At 42.9% G+C, this 16,714-nt stretch overlaps 1 protein-coding gene across 1 annotated transcript in view; it reads right to left on the bottom strand.

Moving 5' to 3' along the window:
* The window catches only part of tafa1b (TAFA chemokine like family member 1b), a gene marked incomplete at both ends in the record, with an annotated part of 105,131 nt that extends 88,871 nt beyond the window's left edge, over positions 1 to 16,260 (bottom strand). Inside the window, one exon of the mRNA XM_080845569.1 lies at positions 16,137 to 16,260. Within this exon, the coding sequence (XP_080701695.1) occupies positions 16,137 to 16,260 (124 nt within the window). The remainder of the gene's footprint in view (positions 1 to 16,136) is intronic.
* Positions 16,261 to 16,714: the final 454 nt, after the last annotated feature.

The raw sequence follows: 16,714 nt of genomic DNA, 5'->3' as shown, positions 1-16,714 counted from the left end.
GTCTTAAAGCATAGCACGCTAAGCTCTAATGGCTCCTCAGCAATGAATGCGATGCATTTCAAGCCTGTGGGCATGCCTGCTTTGGTTGTTGCCATGTAGCCATTAACAGGCACAAGCGCATATCATCATACCCCTGTGGTCCTCGGTAGTGAGTATTGTGTGCTCTCTTCATTCCGCTGATGAAGATGCTGGAGATGGCGTGCATGGAGGACAGGAGGGGAGGTGAAGAAATGAACGCACTTCAGAGTGAAGACACTCGAGCGTCACACAGACTGCAGCTCGTAATCAAGCAGCCCATGTCAACAGTCAACATTCTGGAAGCTCGCAGCGGCTTGCATGCCCAGAAAGGCTTAGCTCTGCTGAGGGCGAGAGAACCCCTCCCCTCATTCATCTCAACCAGGGTCCAGGCTCCAGTCAAGGGTAGTGCTGATACTGTGACATGTGAGGAGAGATGGAAGGACAGAGAGATAGAGAGGGAGAGATAGAGAGAGGGAGAGAGAGAGAGGGAGAGAGATTGAGGAAAAAGAGAGAGAGAGAGAGAGGGAGAGAGATTGAGAGAGGGAGAGAGATAGAGAGAGGGAGAGAGAGAGAGAGAGAGAGAGAGAGAGAGAGAGTGCTTCACGGTCTCAGACATGCTCCCTGGTGTTGGGGGGCCGGGGGTGGTGAGATGAGACGGTCCTCTGATTAAGACAAGATGTGAAGTCTAAAAACATTGATCCAACAAAATGCATTTCACATCAGGCGGTGTCCTGAGATATGGGGGTGATTAAAAAATAATGATACCTCATTCCCCTCTGAGCCAGGCCAGGCAACAGCCAGCGGCATCTGCCGAGGACAGCGACAGAACCGGGGAGCGAATGAGGAACAGAGGAGTGCAACGGAGAGAGACAGAACGAGGGAAGGAGGTTGAGGCTGAGGAAGAAAAAGACATATGAGAGAGAGAGACAGAAAGAGTGAAAATGAGATAGTGTGTGAGAGAAAGAGAGAGAGAGAGAGAGGGATGGATGGAAGCTTAAAACGGAGTAAGATGGTGTGGTAGGGTAGCAGCAGGAGTCCCAGACAAGCCCTTTAAAGTTGGCAAAGCTGTCAGCAATCATCAGGCTAAGCTGACTGACCTCTCACTAATGTCCAGTGAGGAGGAGGAACACACACCCAGCATTAACATTAAGACCGTAATGGACGCTCTAAAACATCTACTGAGAAATAGCTTTCATCCAGCAGCACAGTGTTTCACTGGTTCAGAGGAACCCATGAGCAAAATGCAGCCAGTGTGGTTCATTTCTTTTACCTTTTCAGGCCAATATCTCTGATTACTTCCACGAGGTGACAGACATTGGATTTCGGGGGAGAACCAAGGAAGCTCAGAAGGAACTACTGATTTAGGCCAAATTGAAACTTTTTTTCCCTTTGGTATCTTTGCTGGGTAATTTCTCTGCAATTACTGAAGATGAAATACTGTGGCTACAGACTTTGTATAGAGCACACACTCTCTGTGTATCCCTCCCTCTTTCCCACTGCTATCTATGAGGGTTAATAAGGTCTACACCAGAGAGGCAAAAAAAGGACAGCAGGGCCTGTCATTAGGACCCCGGCTTCCTGAGAAAAAGTATTTAGTAGAAAACAGAGCCTTGCAGCTAATGGGAGTGGTAAGAAGAGACGAGGGGTGGAGAGAGAGAGAGAGAGAGAGAGAGAGAGAGAGAGAGAGAGAGAGAGAAGGAGAGAGAGAGAGTCAGTCAGTCAGAGAGAAAAGACAGGGAGACTGAGAAAGAGAGGCAAGGAAGGGAGGTGACAGTGTCACATGAATTTCATATTTCTTTGTTTCCCAATGACACAACGTCATATCCATCAGACGAGGGCTTCCACAAACAACACCTCCACCCCCCTCCTCCACCCCCCACCTCCACCAACACCTCCACCACCCCCTCATCCCAGTCCTGAAGAGATGAACAGTGGCCTCAATAATGGCCAGTGTCCCTCACCGTAAATGACAGTGACAATTTACCAGTTTTTGTTGTGCCACATCACATCTGCTCTGTGACTCCCAGACAGTCGACTCCCAGAAATTGCCGGAACGAATGAAGCGCAGGCGGCAGCAATGGAGGGCGAACGGGTACGGCTCCCACATTTCCTGTCCATCGCTCACGCAGAATGGCTCTGCCTCCCTGTCAGCGTCCCACACATAATAACTCAATCCATAATCTCTGGGGATTACACTGCCTGCGTTAACCTATGGCCAGTGCTTTAAACGTGCTGTGTGCTATCTTTCTCTCTTTCTCTCTATCTCGCTGTCACACTCTCGTTCTCCCACTCACTGCTCAATGGCCTAAGAGTGATTCCAGGCTGAGCCTTCACACAAAGAGCTTTCGAGTGTTAAAGTCATTGCTATCATGTATGGTACTAAAATATTAAGGGAATTTAAGAGTAATGTACCAAGCACCAGAGTGTTACCATCTAGTCTGTACAGTCCTCCGGCTTGTTCTAAAGGGGAACATTTCAGCAGTTTGTGACTGAAAATGAACTACATATTGAACAGAAAGAATGGACAGCATTACCTTGGCCCTAGGTCATTTTATCCCCTCAGAAACAGGAGAGTAGCAGTGAAGTGTTCCGGAGATAGGAAAACAATGCCTTATTTTCTGAGGGTTCGGGTATTGCACTTCGAAAAAACATTAAGTACATTCTGTAAATAAGGCTACTGGGGGGAAAAAACATATATTGTTTATATTTGTTCTCCTGGTTTGTTGTTCCCAGCTAAGCACATGAGTTGAATTCCAAATGCCAGTGGTGCTTTACAATTATTTCTTCTCTGTTTTTTTCCCCTAACCTTGAGATGTGTGTATTACGAAATGTTTGCATGTGCCTTTGTGTAGTGACCTGGCAAAATGGAATCAAAGTACAGTTGGGTGTCTAGAGCATGGGCTGAGGCAACACAGAGGAAGAGGAAGACGGAGGAAGAGGAAGACGGAGGAAGAATAGAAATGAATGGCTCCAGAGATGGTGTTTATCTACACCGACACTTCATCTTGACAACAAACACTCCTGCCTGCTGTGCACATGAAGACCAAATCCTCAAAAGAGAAATCTGCATATACTTTTGCAATTGTGTCTGATCGACCATGAATGACTAATAAATGTCTGAGACGCATTCAGACTGACATCAAATTCTAGCCGAAATTCAAAGAAGGGAAATATTTTGACTGCAGACATATGACAAAGGATGTGAAAGAATGGCAGAGCATATGGCCTTGAACATTTTGACAAGGTCATGAATGATAGGTTAGTGAAACCAGGTCAAATAAGCTATAATGTTTGAACTATATAGGTATAGGCTATTTGTGGAGTTGTAGTTAAATATGGTAACGAGCACCTTCATCAAGCAGCAAACTTCAGAGCTAAACATTTTTGACAATCAACGTCATGTGTCACTATATTGTATAAATAGATAAATGAGGATAGATAAATAAATAAATAAATATAAACAACATATAATGGCGTAATGACATTCATTCTTTTTTCATTAGTTGATCAGATTTTAAGATAACTCATATCTAGTCATGATGAGAGGGCCCAGAGCTTGGACAATCAAATACTTTGGCTCTGTCGAGACATTTGACTGATCTCAGATAAACAATGTCATGACCTGCATAAGTTATATTTCATGCATGTATGACCAACAAGCCATCAAACTGCCCCTGTAATGTTACGGTTTTGGAGGCAGCATCCATGTATCCTCGACTAAGCTCCACAGACGGTTGTGTTTGTATATAAATATAATTAGTTTGACTTTTTTTCGCTTAGATTTTTAAAAAAGTTAACAAGATGTAACTTCATTCATTACCGTAAATGTTATCTTAAAACGTCATTGGAAACCAGAGTTCATAAGATGCCTTCACTCGAAGGTCATGCCTTATGAGACACCAGTCTATTAAGGCGCTGAGGCAGTAAGGAAGCAAGCATCTGTTTTTTATACACAGTGCTGTTTTTTTGTGGCCACATTTTATCATGCAGCTCACAATAAAAACATTTGTAACCTTATATTTCTGACAAAAAAAGAGAGGATTTTCTCACCGTTAAAATCTATTCATCTTAAATTTAATTTGCTAGTGTGACAAGATAACATTGGAATGCGATCCTGAAAATGTTCTGAATGCCACGGCCATCAGGATAGACAGCATAATGAGGATTTTGATAGGTATGCTGCTCATGGTAAAATATTATCATTTGTTTACATATCATATGCCCCGATCTGTAATGGCATCCTATCGCAGGTTGAATAAGCCCTGCTTAAAAAGGCTCTAAATGCTAAAGGAAGGCAGGTAAAGAAAGTAACTGTGCCAATATACTGTGGCAAAATTCCAGCATCGTTGGACTCACATGACAGCAAAAGCCTTCTGATTGACAGCTTTAAAAGCCAGTGCACGGAGCAAAAAAGGCAGAGAATGTTATGCACCAGCGGAGCACAGCTTTGGCTGTCCATCGGAACAGATTGCAAGAGAGGAGGCAGTATTGTTGTCTCCACATGTGGAAATGGGCAAATGGAGCCAGGAGTCCCATCTAGGCCAGGATGGAAGTTACATTGGGGAGTACGATGGTCATTTTTCATACATGCATTATGGACATACACACACACACACACACACATACACACACATACACACACACCCTAGCACAGAGCTAGAGAGGGAGCGTGAGAGATCACTTTCTCTGCCACACATACACACAGAAATACACTTTCATAAACACACACACACCCACACACCCACACAAGCACACACACTGGCCTTTTTCCCGCTGGCAGGCCCGGAGGGTGTGTGCTGTGCTGCATGGGCAGGTGTGCAGGGAGCGGAGCGTTCTAAAAAGGTTAATACATTTATGGTGGGAGAGATGGAGATGATGGCGTCGCTCGTGAGGACCCTGTGACAGGTACTCGTTAAGCTGGTCCCCGCCTGGCATTACAGCACCTCCTGATCAAATGGACACCATCTGTCTGTGCTGCCTCTGCCTCTGCCTGAAGATGCACATGTCTGGGCAGCATAGCCCTCTTGGAAATGACTGTAGCCGGCCATCCTCACGCGAGGCACCCCTGCGCGTAATGATAGATGGCAGACATCCTTCAGGGGAGAGGATATATCTGCCATGTCGTCGTCCTCATCTTCCTCAACAGTACCTCTCACCCACTTTCACATGCTGGGCCAGAGTAACAAATCTCCTGTTTCGCCCAGTAATCAGGACTAGTAGGGGAGGGAGGTGGCACTTTCTAAGACTCAGCATGGAGGTCATAGGGGATACGCTCTCTTGACTAGGTAGTTGCATTCTACTTTATTTCATGTAAACATACCTCTAGACATACAGCATTCCATCATCCTTCAGAACAGGATATTAAATAACCTCCAGCTGGGTTCTGCATGCCCAACAAATGGGCTATAATTTTGACCTGTTCCATTAGCATTATTAAACCCACATAAAGCACAGCATTCATCTAGCTTTGAAGCCCACCAGTGTTGATGATCGTTATCCAGAAAAACACTCCTCAGCTGGAGTCTGTCTCGCCTCAGCCGTTTGGCCTATTGCTGTTGGATTGCATCTGATACTCTGGGAGAATGGGGCTTTCATCTCATAAGTGTAATTTAAATCTCATTCATCGATTCAGCGCTGAAGTGGTGCTTCAACTAATTCCCGCCAACCCCATAATTCTTTGCAGCTTCCAACACAAAGGCGCGCGCTACATCACAAGGCAAATCTGCCTTTCTAACGCCAAAGCAGAGCCCACGGTGCTGGATCTCTGCTGTAAATGTCATGCTAATACATTACATTATAGAGGTATGAAATATTTACGCACTCTGCAATAGGCCTCCATTATGCTAACGTGTTGTTGAGACGATAGCAGAGGATTCGACTTTGGCCCGACCAAGCAGAAAAAGAGACGAGCTTCGCTGAGGATCTTAATGCCAATAACAAAGGTAATCTACCGTGTCAGAGCATAAATATGAGTGTGCTGCTCTTAAACACCATGTGTTCTTAAGTTTTTTTTTCTTCTTGCAGCTACATCACGCAGGCCCCCTTCCTCAGGTGTGGTTAGCTTGACAGCAGCAAGGGGTGAAGAAAATGCCTGCCAACCTCTGAACCTCAGCGTGTGCACGAAGATGCAATTCTTTTTTTTTTTCATTTTTTCCAGTGATGCCACTATGCCCTCGAGGAGGCCAACGGTGCCGCTGCACGCAGCTGCTGCCGTCTTCACCCAGGCACTCCTGGTGCCCCCTGTGTGCTCTCGCACTCCGTGCCACGGTTCACGCCGGAATGTCAAGCCGAGTGCGACGACCTGTCACCCCCACCCCCTTCTAATGAGCACGGCTTTTGTGTTCCTCCACTCCTCCTCTCATAGCCTCTGGTCCTCACCTCCCCACCCCCTCTTTCACCTCCCTTTCCTCTGCGTACCCTCTGCAGCCGACACCTGTGTGGGCTTGGCTTGACAATTCTAATTTGTCGAAAGGATTTCGAGAGGGCGTGCATTGTCGGGTGGAATGTCTTTCTCTCTCGACGCAAATTGTACATTTTCTTGCCCAGAAAAATACACCAAGGAGCAGAGGCACTCCATTAAGGGCTATTTCAGAAGGCATGAGCCTCTTTCTTTCTCTCTTTCTGTCTCTCTCTCTCTCACACACACACACCTTCAGCGATCTTGCGCGGTACTCTCCTTTTTGCTATTCTGTGGTGGTTCACTGACTGAAGACTGAATAATATTCCAACTGTGTGTGAGTCATTTGGCACAAGCATCTGAAGAGGAACACAATATAAATTAATGCAGAAAACGACAAGTCGGCTAGATAGATCCAGAGGTTCCTTCCCAAAATCGTATCAGATAGGTGCACATTTCTCTAAAGACCTTTGACTTCTGTTAAGTGTATGTGCTGTCAGGGGCCAGGGGTCTACCCCTTGGATGACTAGTTCCATGAGCTGTGTTCATTTAAGTAGAAAACAGCCACTTAGCTAGAATGTCAATTTCTCTTTGATCCACTCAATGCTGCATTAGGTCTTATTAACTGATGTGAAAGACATGGTTAGTCAATGGAAGATAAACCACAATACTGGAGAAAAATGTGAATGATAGATAATTGCTCAACATCACTAAATATGTGTGACTACAAATCTTCAAATGAGGTTACGATTAGAGAATAATATTGCAGAAAGACAGAATAATCATATTCCTTGCTAGTGGTGGGTTCTCTTATAGTGTGGTGGTTCCGCTGAAAATGAACCAGCCTGACATACATGCTGATAATGCTTTTTGTAAACATTTGATTTCGATCTATATTGATTTAAACCTTTCAGAAGAAGCAAGTAATTATCTTCATGACACTTTTATTTTAATATTGTATGCAATTTTATGAATGATATACCATTTCTAGTTTTTAAGCCTCTTTCAATGATGTTATACCACTCAGCTTTTTCACAGAAAAACTATTAACATACATACAACTAGTGCAAATCTAAATCTCAGGATTATTTTTATTTTGTGTATTAAACTATTTATTTTAACAATTATCTCTAGAGCCCTGGGCTATGTGCAGCATTTTGTCTCCATGTTTACTTCTAAACCTTTAACTTGGTAATTATAAAAGGTTAGGTTAGTGTTAGATATGATATTACTTGTAAAGGTTTGACATTATCCTTCATATTAAGTCAAATCCTTTTTGTGTCTATTCAATTCTATTATATTTGAGGTTTGAGACAAAGCTGTCTGTAATCTGGTGAGATCAGAACCATGATGGTTGGACACTCTGAAGTAGGCCTACTTTTAAAACAAGAGCAACTACCATTACCTGATAGGGTGAGCCTTGCTGTTCATTTTGATATTTCATTTAACACTTTGCAACTTATTCAGCTACGTATGATGCAGCGGTGTGAAAATGGGTAAAGAAATGACCAATGATTGCAACTTTTCTGAAGTTACAAGCATCATTACAAAGCACAAGGTCCTTTCTTCCATTTGATACCTGTATATGTCTGCATTACAGTTAATGTGACCTCTTACAACTTTACTATTATTTGTCACTCATAAAACTGTAAGTGTTTTTGTCCTGAACATCCATTTTTTACAACAAATGTAACAAAGTTAAATTATTTAAAGAAAAAAAAAACCTTACTATAATTTATTGTATCCATTCAAGTTGGCAGCGTGAATGATGTCATGGATCCTCATATGTTGAACATTTAAAAAAAAAGATTTTTATTAAAGTCTGAAGTCACAAAACTGTAATTTCTGACTGGAACACAACATGAGAGTTAAGAATGCAGTCAACCAACGGACTGTAACCGAACACGATAATTATCACTTCAGATCAAAAGCATGTTGCACAATTACAGCTCATCTTATTGACGACGCCTTTCAGACAAACACCCTTTGAGAATGACAGAATAAATCATCTATTCTATCCCCAAGTGTCCCGACAGCATACAATCAGGAGAACAGAAGACGACTGAGACCTACAGTGGTAAAACGGTCTTTAAGAGTGCCTTTCAGAATAAAGAGATAATAACCGCAAACTCCTCGAAGACTGCCTGCTGCTTCTGAATGCTCTGTAGAAGAGAGTACATGCTTGACAGCCTGCAGAGAAACAAGGCGGGAGCCATTGATGTCTATAGTTCATACCACAATAGGTGAGCTTCCCGAGAACAGAGTCCCCGAGCAGATAATAAGCAGAGCTATCCTAATAACGGTGCGGACAGTGAGACGCGACGGACCCGCGTCACAATTCATCTCTCGTCCCTCCCTCTGTACAATGAGACTGATTCAGTCTACCTGACAGACGGAGCACGTAGCTGCAAATTAGCAGACAGCCAGGCATTATCCATGGCATTCAAGCTCAGCGGGTGAAACCGCCTCCTCTTCGAAAGGCTGTGATTTAATAGAAATGAGCAGTTGAAAGTTGGAGGAAAATGGAAAGGGGCAAACAGAGTTAGCCTCTAAAGTGATCAGAAACAGGTGGGCTTTATCAACACTCAAAATCCCTTTGGCTTTTACCTAATTTACCCTATTTATCCAACAGGAGTGGCAGAACTTTATATGTAGCAGAGAAAAGCGGTGGGACTTCCTGGTCAGTGTGCGTACTCCATATTAGCTCAGATTAAGAAGGGCTGGCCCTCTCTCTGAAGGACCTGTCATTATTGGGTGTTCGGATGATAAGGGCAGGATAAGGCAATATGAGTGTGTCTCATCAAGTCATATCAGACAAGAAAAATGTATTTTCCTTGTGAGAGAGGGAGCCAGGGAGACATTTGGGGCACAGCTACAATCACCCCTCAGCACAAGATGGATAACTATTCATGAAAAATGAGGTGAAAGTTTTGACCTTCCTCTTCATATATAATCAGATCAAATGGCTTAAGTGGGTGAGAGAGTGTGCATGTTTAATACCACCACCACTCCAGTGCTCCAGTGATCATACAAACAGTTTTGTATAAAAACTGAAGACGAGGGGGAAAGGCTGTATGGTGATACCACTAGCATCCTAGCATTTCATTAGCGGCTCATTCCTGACAGCATTCACACAGGGCTTCAAAGTCTGAGAAGGAGGAGTTTATGATGATGCATGCAGACTTTAAATGTTGTGGTGTATGACAACATGAGCTTCATCAATCGATGTAGAACAGAGCAGAGACACAGACTCAGATATTTGTTCTCTTTCCTTAATTTTCTGTAGAGGTTCCTGATTGTACTGCATGGTGATACCGTGATGGGTGAAATATCTTGGTATTTATTTCATGCCCATTGCAGTAGTCAGAGTGTATATGTAAGGCAAATTTGCCTGCACTGGTGTCCAAACATGGTGCGAATTATAGGAGCTGCATAGCAATGTGCTGCTATGAACGCTTTAGCGCTTGTTAGAACAACCAGGGCTCTCATGCGGTTTGACAGTCATGAGGTTGTGTAGTTCAAAGACAGCGAGAGATGCAACCAGGCATAATGGGATCCCTTACTTGCTATGGTGCAATGCTTTATATGCATATTGTCCTAACATGATCTCTAGGGGGAGAAGCTTCAGAACACAACAGCAGTAGCCAACAGTCTGGCCTTGTTTGAGTGAACTGGTTGAATCCAGATAGACTGTTTAAATATCTTTAGCGAGGGTGCAGCCTGTCTGCTGTTTGACACGTTTATCAGACTTAAGAGGCGATAAGGGAGAGGGAGTCTAATCTCATCGTATCTCAGGGATCCAAAGAGAAGCCTCTAAAAGAGCAGGGCAGGATGCAGCCCCAGAAACACAGGGCTGCTTAGCAAACACTAATAACCTTCTTATTTCTCTGGTGCAAAATTACTTTTGTTCAATACAACCCACACGCTTAGGAGACCTGTGGTTTCCCCTCTCCCTCTTACATTGTGTTTTATGAAATGTTTCATGATTAATGACTGGAATTTGTGCACTACTGTCTTAAGTGTTAATCTAGGAAGGACACGCCTGCTATTTTGACATTGATTCATACTTATACTGGTGTTAATACTAATACTAACAGCATTTCATTAAGGAGAGATTCTGCCTGCATGACCTGAATATGGAAAGAGGAAAGTATCTACTGTAACCAGACTCGATTTCCCACATTTCCCAGTCGGCATAAACATCAATGAAACTTCCTCCAAGAACAGTTGTGTATGAGTCAGCAATTCTAAATCGGCAAAGAGAAAGAAAAAGAAAAAACGAATGTATGAAGCTCACGTACAGTACAGTGCCAATTCGACTACCATCCCACCCATCCCCCAAAATGCCATAAAAATCACTGTAATAGGATTCTTCAGCTTTTCCACTGGCTGCTCCCAGCATCACAGACATTTAAGTGTACTAATCCATGACAAATTGTCTCATCTGATCCATGACAAATCGTCTGAGGGCCCGATAGAGACGAGGAAATTGAAGAGAAAGCTCAGATGGGTGAGAGAAGCGTGTTGAGCACAGGACTGATCATGCCGTTATTGCCCGGGTTGTGGAAAAAGGGGACTTTCATTATCTCGAATGGCATGGCGAGCAATCGGCAGAGGTGTCACCAATGGGTTCCTCTCTGAAAGCTGTAGTTTTTACAACAATTACAATTAAACATGTAACCAGATTTAACTGCTCTGAAATCCAGAGCCAAAAACAGGAAAGCCAAAAGCACCATGGCTGAAAATAAATGTTTCTAATTACATTTGTGTCATTTTGGTTTGATTTTCATCACCAAGCAATTACACCGAGCTTTTATTGTTATTATTATTTTTAAAGTACATTTGTTAGTATTTCAGGAGACTGTGAAAACCTGTTTAACCAATGATAGAACACCCCTTCTACCATCTCATTCAAAACCCAATACAATTTCATCTGGTCACTGGTGTTAATGGCTTGTTTGTGACAGTCTGTGAAGGCATTCTCAAAATGATGAGCCCTTGAATCATCTGAGCCACCGTAATTGAATGTTCCTGTGTTATCCAATTTTCAGAGGGAAAAAAAGGTTAAGTCACCACCCGTTGAATTAAATTGAACTTGGGTTAATTTATCAATTTGCCTTCCAACAGGTTGGCACAATTAAAGGTTGCTGTGAAATCAATAAGGTTGTGTTAGTATGGTGTTCTCTTTCTCATGGTCATTTTGTCCCTAAATGTGTTTGTATTGTCATATGTCTAGAGTTTACCCATGGCCTGTTAAAGTAGCTTAGCTGTAAAAAGAAATGTAACTTGGCTTTGCTGGAGTGAAACTGATCAATTTCAAATGAAGAGCACAACAGAAATGTTTCTTTTTAACAGTGCCTCTTAAACAGCATCACAAAATGGATGGCACAGAAACACAAAGCAAACATGGAATCAAAGCCTTTTTTTGTGTTTTCATGTCAATATATGTATCTTAATAGGTTAAGAATTCTCAAATAAAATAAACCATAAATAAATAAACCATTAATACATCATTCAGTCATTGTGCATGCATGCCTCATCAAATGACCCGGCAAACTAATGAATTACGGATCTTCATATCGATAATCTCAGACTAATACAACACAGCCTCTGGTACACTGTGGTAGGCTACATTGAACTGATAATCCACATGACGTTTATCAATGGGACGCAATCCCCCTGTCCACAGCATCACCGATTTGGTGAGCCCTGTGCTTCATATGGAATACTGAACACCACATTGATTAGGAATTTAAAATCTCAGAAGGCAGAATAGTCATTGAATGCTAATACTAAATCAATGGACTAAATCAGGGTGCCAACTCCTCAACAACCAATTGATTACAGCCGGCTATGAAGTGATTATCATTTCCTCCTCTACTTTGACAGCACTTAATGAGCCATTTCTCCTCCTCTGAACGAAAAAACAGGAAGCCCTAAAAATCTAAGTCAACAAAGCTAGACATACAGATAGACGGCTCTCCAGTTTGAATATAACCTCTTACCTAAACCAATGAAGGGCTGAGGATAAATTAAAACATTTCAAGGTAGCATGTCTATATTTAAGGACCTATAATCACTGTAATTCTGTGTGAAGCAATTACAGCTCTCACACCGCTATACAGACAGAAGTATGTGTACATACATGGATAACCGTGATCCCTGCTCACTGCCTGACAAATTATGAGTGGCAGTTAAGCTGAAATACTTTAAAAAACAACCTTCTCGTATAGACTATTTGACAGCCCACATATTCAGGGACCGGATGTGTCAGGGGATGACAGCTCTGTTGTGACTTATTCCAGCTACATTTTCATATCTAATACCTCACATGACCTTGACAAACATGTCTACAAACCAAGCCACAACATGACACCTTGTCGTGATATTAAGCAAGCGAACACACACATAGGAATTCCTGAATTCATGTCTCAACTTCTAGCCTTGCCACGACCAGAAAAAATAAGCCTGATAGTGAACCAGCAAGTCAGAGGCCGATGAAGCCATGGCTTTGTGCGCCGCATCAGCCAGCAGGTAAGGCAGGAGGAGAGCCCAGAGTTGGGAGGATTGTGTCATGTCACATTCCACTCATCCGTCAATGTAGTGGATTATTTCTTGAGAGACCAGAATTGGCTGACTAGAATCAGAGCGCCATCAATCTCGTCTGAGTGCAGGGCGCCAGGGAGCTCGGGAAGCGGAGGCTCATGGGACGGGTGGCATGACGCTGCATGGGCGGGTGATGGAGCAGTCGAGCGAATTGTTACTCAATACAAACCACAAGTGTGACAGGATTTTTGTCAGGGAAGCATAATTTCTTTCTTTTTCTTTTTTTTTTTAAAGACAGAGAGAGGTCATTCAAGAATAGCCATCTACAAGCATTTTTGGACGATGGAATGTTACAAATGCAGAAGTCAAGTGGGCTCCTCGAACATAACATGATATCTAAGTGTGTGCTCTACTGAAAGCTTCATGTCCGGCCTTCTCCTCACGCACAAATACCTCTGTAGCTTTATCTGTCTATGTGCATATCCTGTCTGTTTCCCTGGCATGTTCTAATAGAATGAATGTTTAACCTACGATCTCTGTGTCAACCCCTATAGCCTTGGGCAGTGGGAGAGGTTACTCTGCTGCTTACTGTTACTGCCTTTCTTTAAGGACCAGGAAGGCTCCATAACGTTCAACATCCTGGCTTGCCTTACCATAATAGTAGTTGACATTGTAAACGCAGCATAATAAAGAACACAAAGATTGAATTAGACTTCACTTTATCTCCCTTAAAGCCTTTTTACACGGCTGTCAATACCTATATTGGCTTTTTCAATACAATGTAATATCTACAACTCTGAAATGTTCGTGTTCTCTACATATTGTGAAATATACCGTAGATGCACCATATTATCATGTGAGTATGTCTTGCTCTTTAATAAATGATGGCAGATATTCATAATGTAACAGGCTCAACTCGCATTTAGCATATGTCATTTTATATGCTGATAGCTCATTTTGATAACCTTTGATTGCGGGATAAAGGCATTAAGCGTAAAAATTCTTCATCTTCAGATCTGAGTTCTCTCTCTCCCTCTCTCACCCTTTCTCCCTCATCAGGCAGTGCGAATCTATTTATATCTTAAGGTCTGCTTGGTGAAACTAGAGAGGATCCGCAAATTATAAAATCAATTCTAATTCAAATATTCATCATAGTATTTCAATTCCGAGAAAACAGCCCTGCTAAGATCTAGCTGGATACAACCCAAGACTGCCCAAGACTGACATCATCTGCACCCATGATAAAAAACCTTTTCCCTCATATAAAAGGCTCACTAAAAGCCTAATGTTAAATATATACTGTATATTTATTTCAGTGAGTCTTGCGTGAGTCTGGCTCTCAGTGTTCAGCTCCAAGAGCTTAACATCAATATACTATTCAGTTTCCCCCCCCCCCCCCCCCCCCTCCTGTTTTGCTTCCGAGATTATATGATACAGTGTGCAAGACCACAACCACAAGCAGGCTTTCATGGCTAAGGAGGATAAACAATACAATGAAAAGGCTACCGTAGAGTGGTTTTGAGCCCATGTCTGCTTCGACAAATGTTAAATAGCCAGGACAAAGTATGGGAGAGTTGATCATTTTTATGGGGTGATCATCTCTTTCTAATGCATCCTTCGTTTTGTTTTCGTCCATTGTTTTGTTTTATTTTTGTTTCCCTAAGGACACATAAAATCTTCAGTAACAGGCCTCTACAAGGAAATATTCTTCAAGAGCACAAGCAAGTTTGTGTGTGCCTGTGCGTGTGTGTGCCTGTGCGTGTGAGTATGTGTGTGTGTGTGTGTGTGTGTGTGTGTGAGTGGACATCGTTGTGTGCACAACAACATCCCACAAATCTCTGAGGAAAATTCACTCATCTAGGTGTTTTCCAACGATAATCTATACAAGCTCACCATGAAGTGTGACTGCGTTCCACACCTCTTTTTTTGCCTGTTCTTCCATAATTTAGAAGTCACTTACTGTAGGGCATGCACTTTCTTGTACATCTTTGGCACCATGCATTGCTGGGCCAGAAGAGAAAAAAAAACTTGGAAGCACTCTTTTAAAAATTCATCTGGGCACTCCTGTCGTTCGACGCTTTCCGTTCCTTGTGTTCAGATTAATGAGTCCAGAGTGCTTTTGTGTGAAGTGAAGCCTGTCTCTACCCCTCACAGATCACACGGCTCCATTTGCCAGTCGCTCCAGCCAGAAATAAACCATAACACATCCACACCACTCTGGGACCTCGTCAGTTACAGAGAATTTCTGTCGCCACCATGCATGCCCGGCAAGGAAAATGCTACTTTTTCTATTATCAAAGATTCTCTGTGTGATGACAGAATCATTCAGATTTATTTTATATTAAAATCAAAATATGAATTATTAATGTGCTAACATTTGGAGGAAAAAAGGAATAGGGAACAGACTGACTTGTGTGCCGCTTCAGTTTTTGGTTTGCCCCCACAGCTAAAATAAGGCGCTAGGCTGCTCCCCTGTCGCTGCACACAAAGCCTATGAATGAGACCCGCCTCGGTGACTTCCACCCCTTTGGCCCGTGCGCCTTCACCGAAACTCTGCTTAATTGTGGAATATTTCCGCAGAGCAACAGCAACATAATTGTCATTTCCATCTGATTCACGGTGATCAAAGCACCCCACTGGTTTCCCACAGACTGATGTCGATTTTTAGCCTGGAGTTGGCCTCGCCACGCAGGCTGCTCAAACCAAAATGCCTCTGCTTTCTCTCAGTCCTTCCCACCCCTGCAGAGACCTCCAGAGAGAGCGAGGAAACACAGAGGAACCTGAGCTGGCGAGGAGAGGAGAGGGAAAGGGAAGGGAAGGGGTGAAAGGGGAGAGGGGAGGGGAGGAGAGGAGAGAGGAGGTGCTCTGTTCTGCACTTGAAAAACTCTGCTCAAATGAAATAACCAAACTCAAAGCTGAGGTAAAACTTCAAGAGCTCGCCTCTCCAACAGTGCAGGAGGGGAGTTGGACATGCAATCCAAATCCATCCAGGTTCACCTAAAACCTCACAATTCGCCCGGTTTCAGCCTAGTATATCATTTTAAGAAGTCAAAAATCAAGACAAAAATCAAATCCACAAATAAGAGCTGGGTAAGAGCAAGCTGCAGGAGACTTTAAGCTGGGGTGTTTTCAAAAGACAGCCAGAGGAAAGACCAAATAGACTTTCTGAACTCACCTAGGATCTGAATAGCGTTGTGCCCTGGCCTGGCCACATGGTGTTGCTGGATGGTCTCATAAAGGGTGGCCTGGCACAGAACAAACAGGCTCAGGCTAATCCACAGGGACACAAACCAGGACATGGCAGGAATCTGCAGGGAGAGACATAGGACCAGTGATGGTTACACACACACAGAAACCTAGTACACAAGCACAAAAAGTATTAGTAGCACCAACCCACAACAAGTACAGAAGTTTCAAACCCAACAAAATGGTTTATTTATGTCATTGCAGGGTGTCAGAAATGTGTTGTCTCAACAAGCCAGTTTTTTGAGAAGCCAGTTTTTTTTTTTTCCAGCAGCATGACAGAAAACGCAAACTTAGCATATCAGTCAGATGTGAAGGTAAGTATGCAGATGAGCTATCTTTTATGAGGAATCACTATGTTATTCTGGTCATGAACATAGAAGCGTTATGAAGATATAAACCAGACTACATATAACTGACATGCAATTATGTCAAAAACTCGTCAACTTACATCCATATGATAACTGTTCCAAAGTGTCTCCCTGACCTGTCTAAAGAGAAACTATAAAC

The sequence above is a fragment of the Sprattus sprattus genome (genome assembly GCF_963457725.1).
Source record: "Sprattus sprattus genome assembly, chromosome: 10".
Taxonomy (NCBI): Eukaryota; Metazoa; Chordata; class Actinopteri; order Clupeiformes; family Clupeidae; genus Sprattus; species Sprattus sprattus.
The sequence above is the reverse complement of the archived record's forward strand: the minus strand, read 5'-3'. Positions and strand labels throughout refer to the sequence as shown.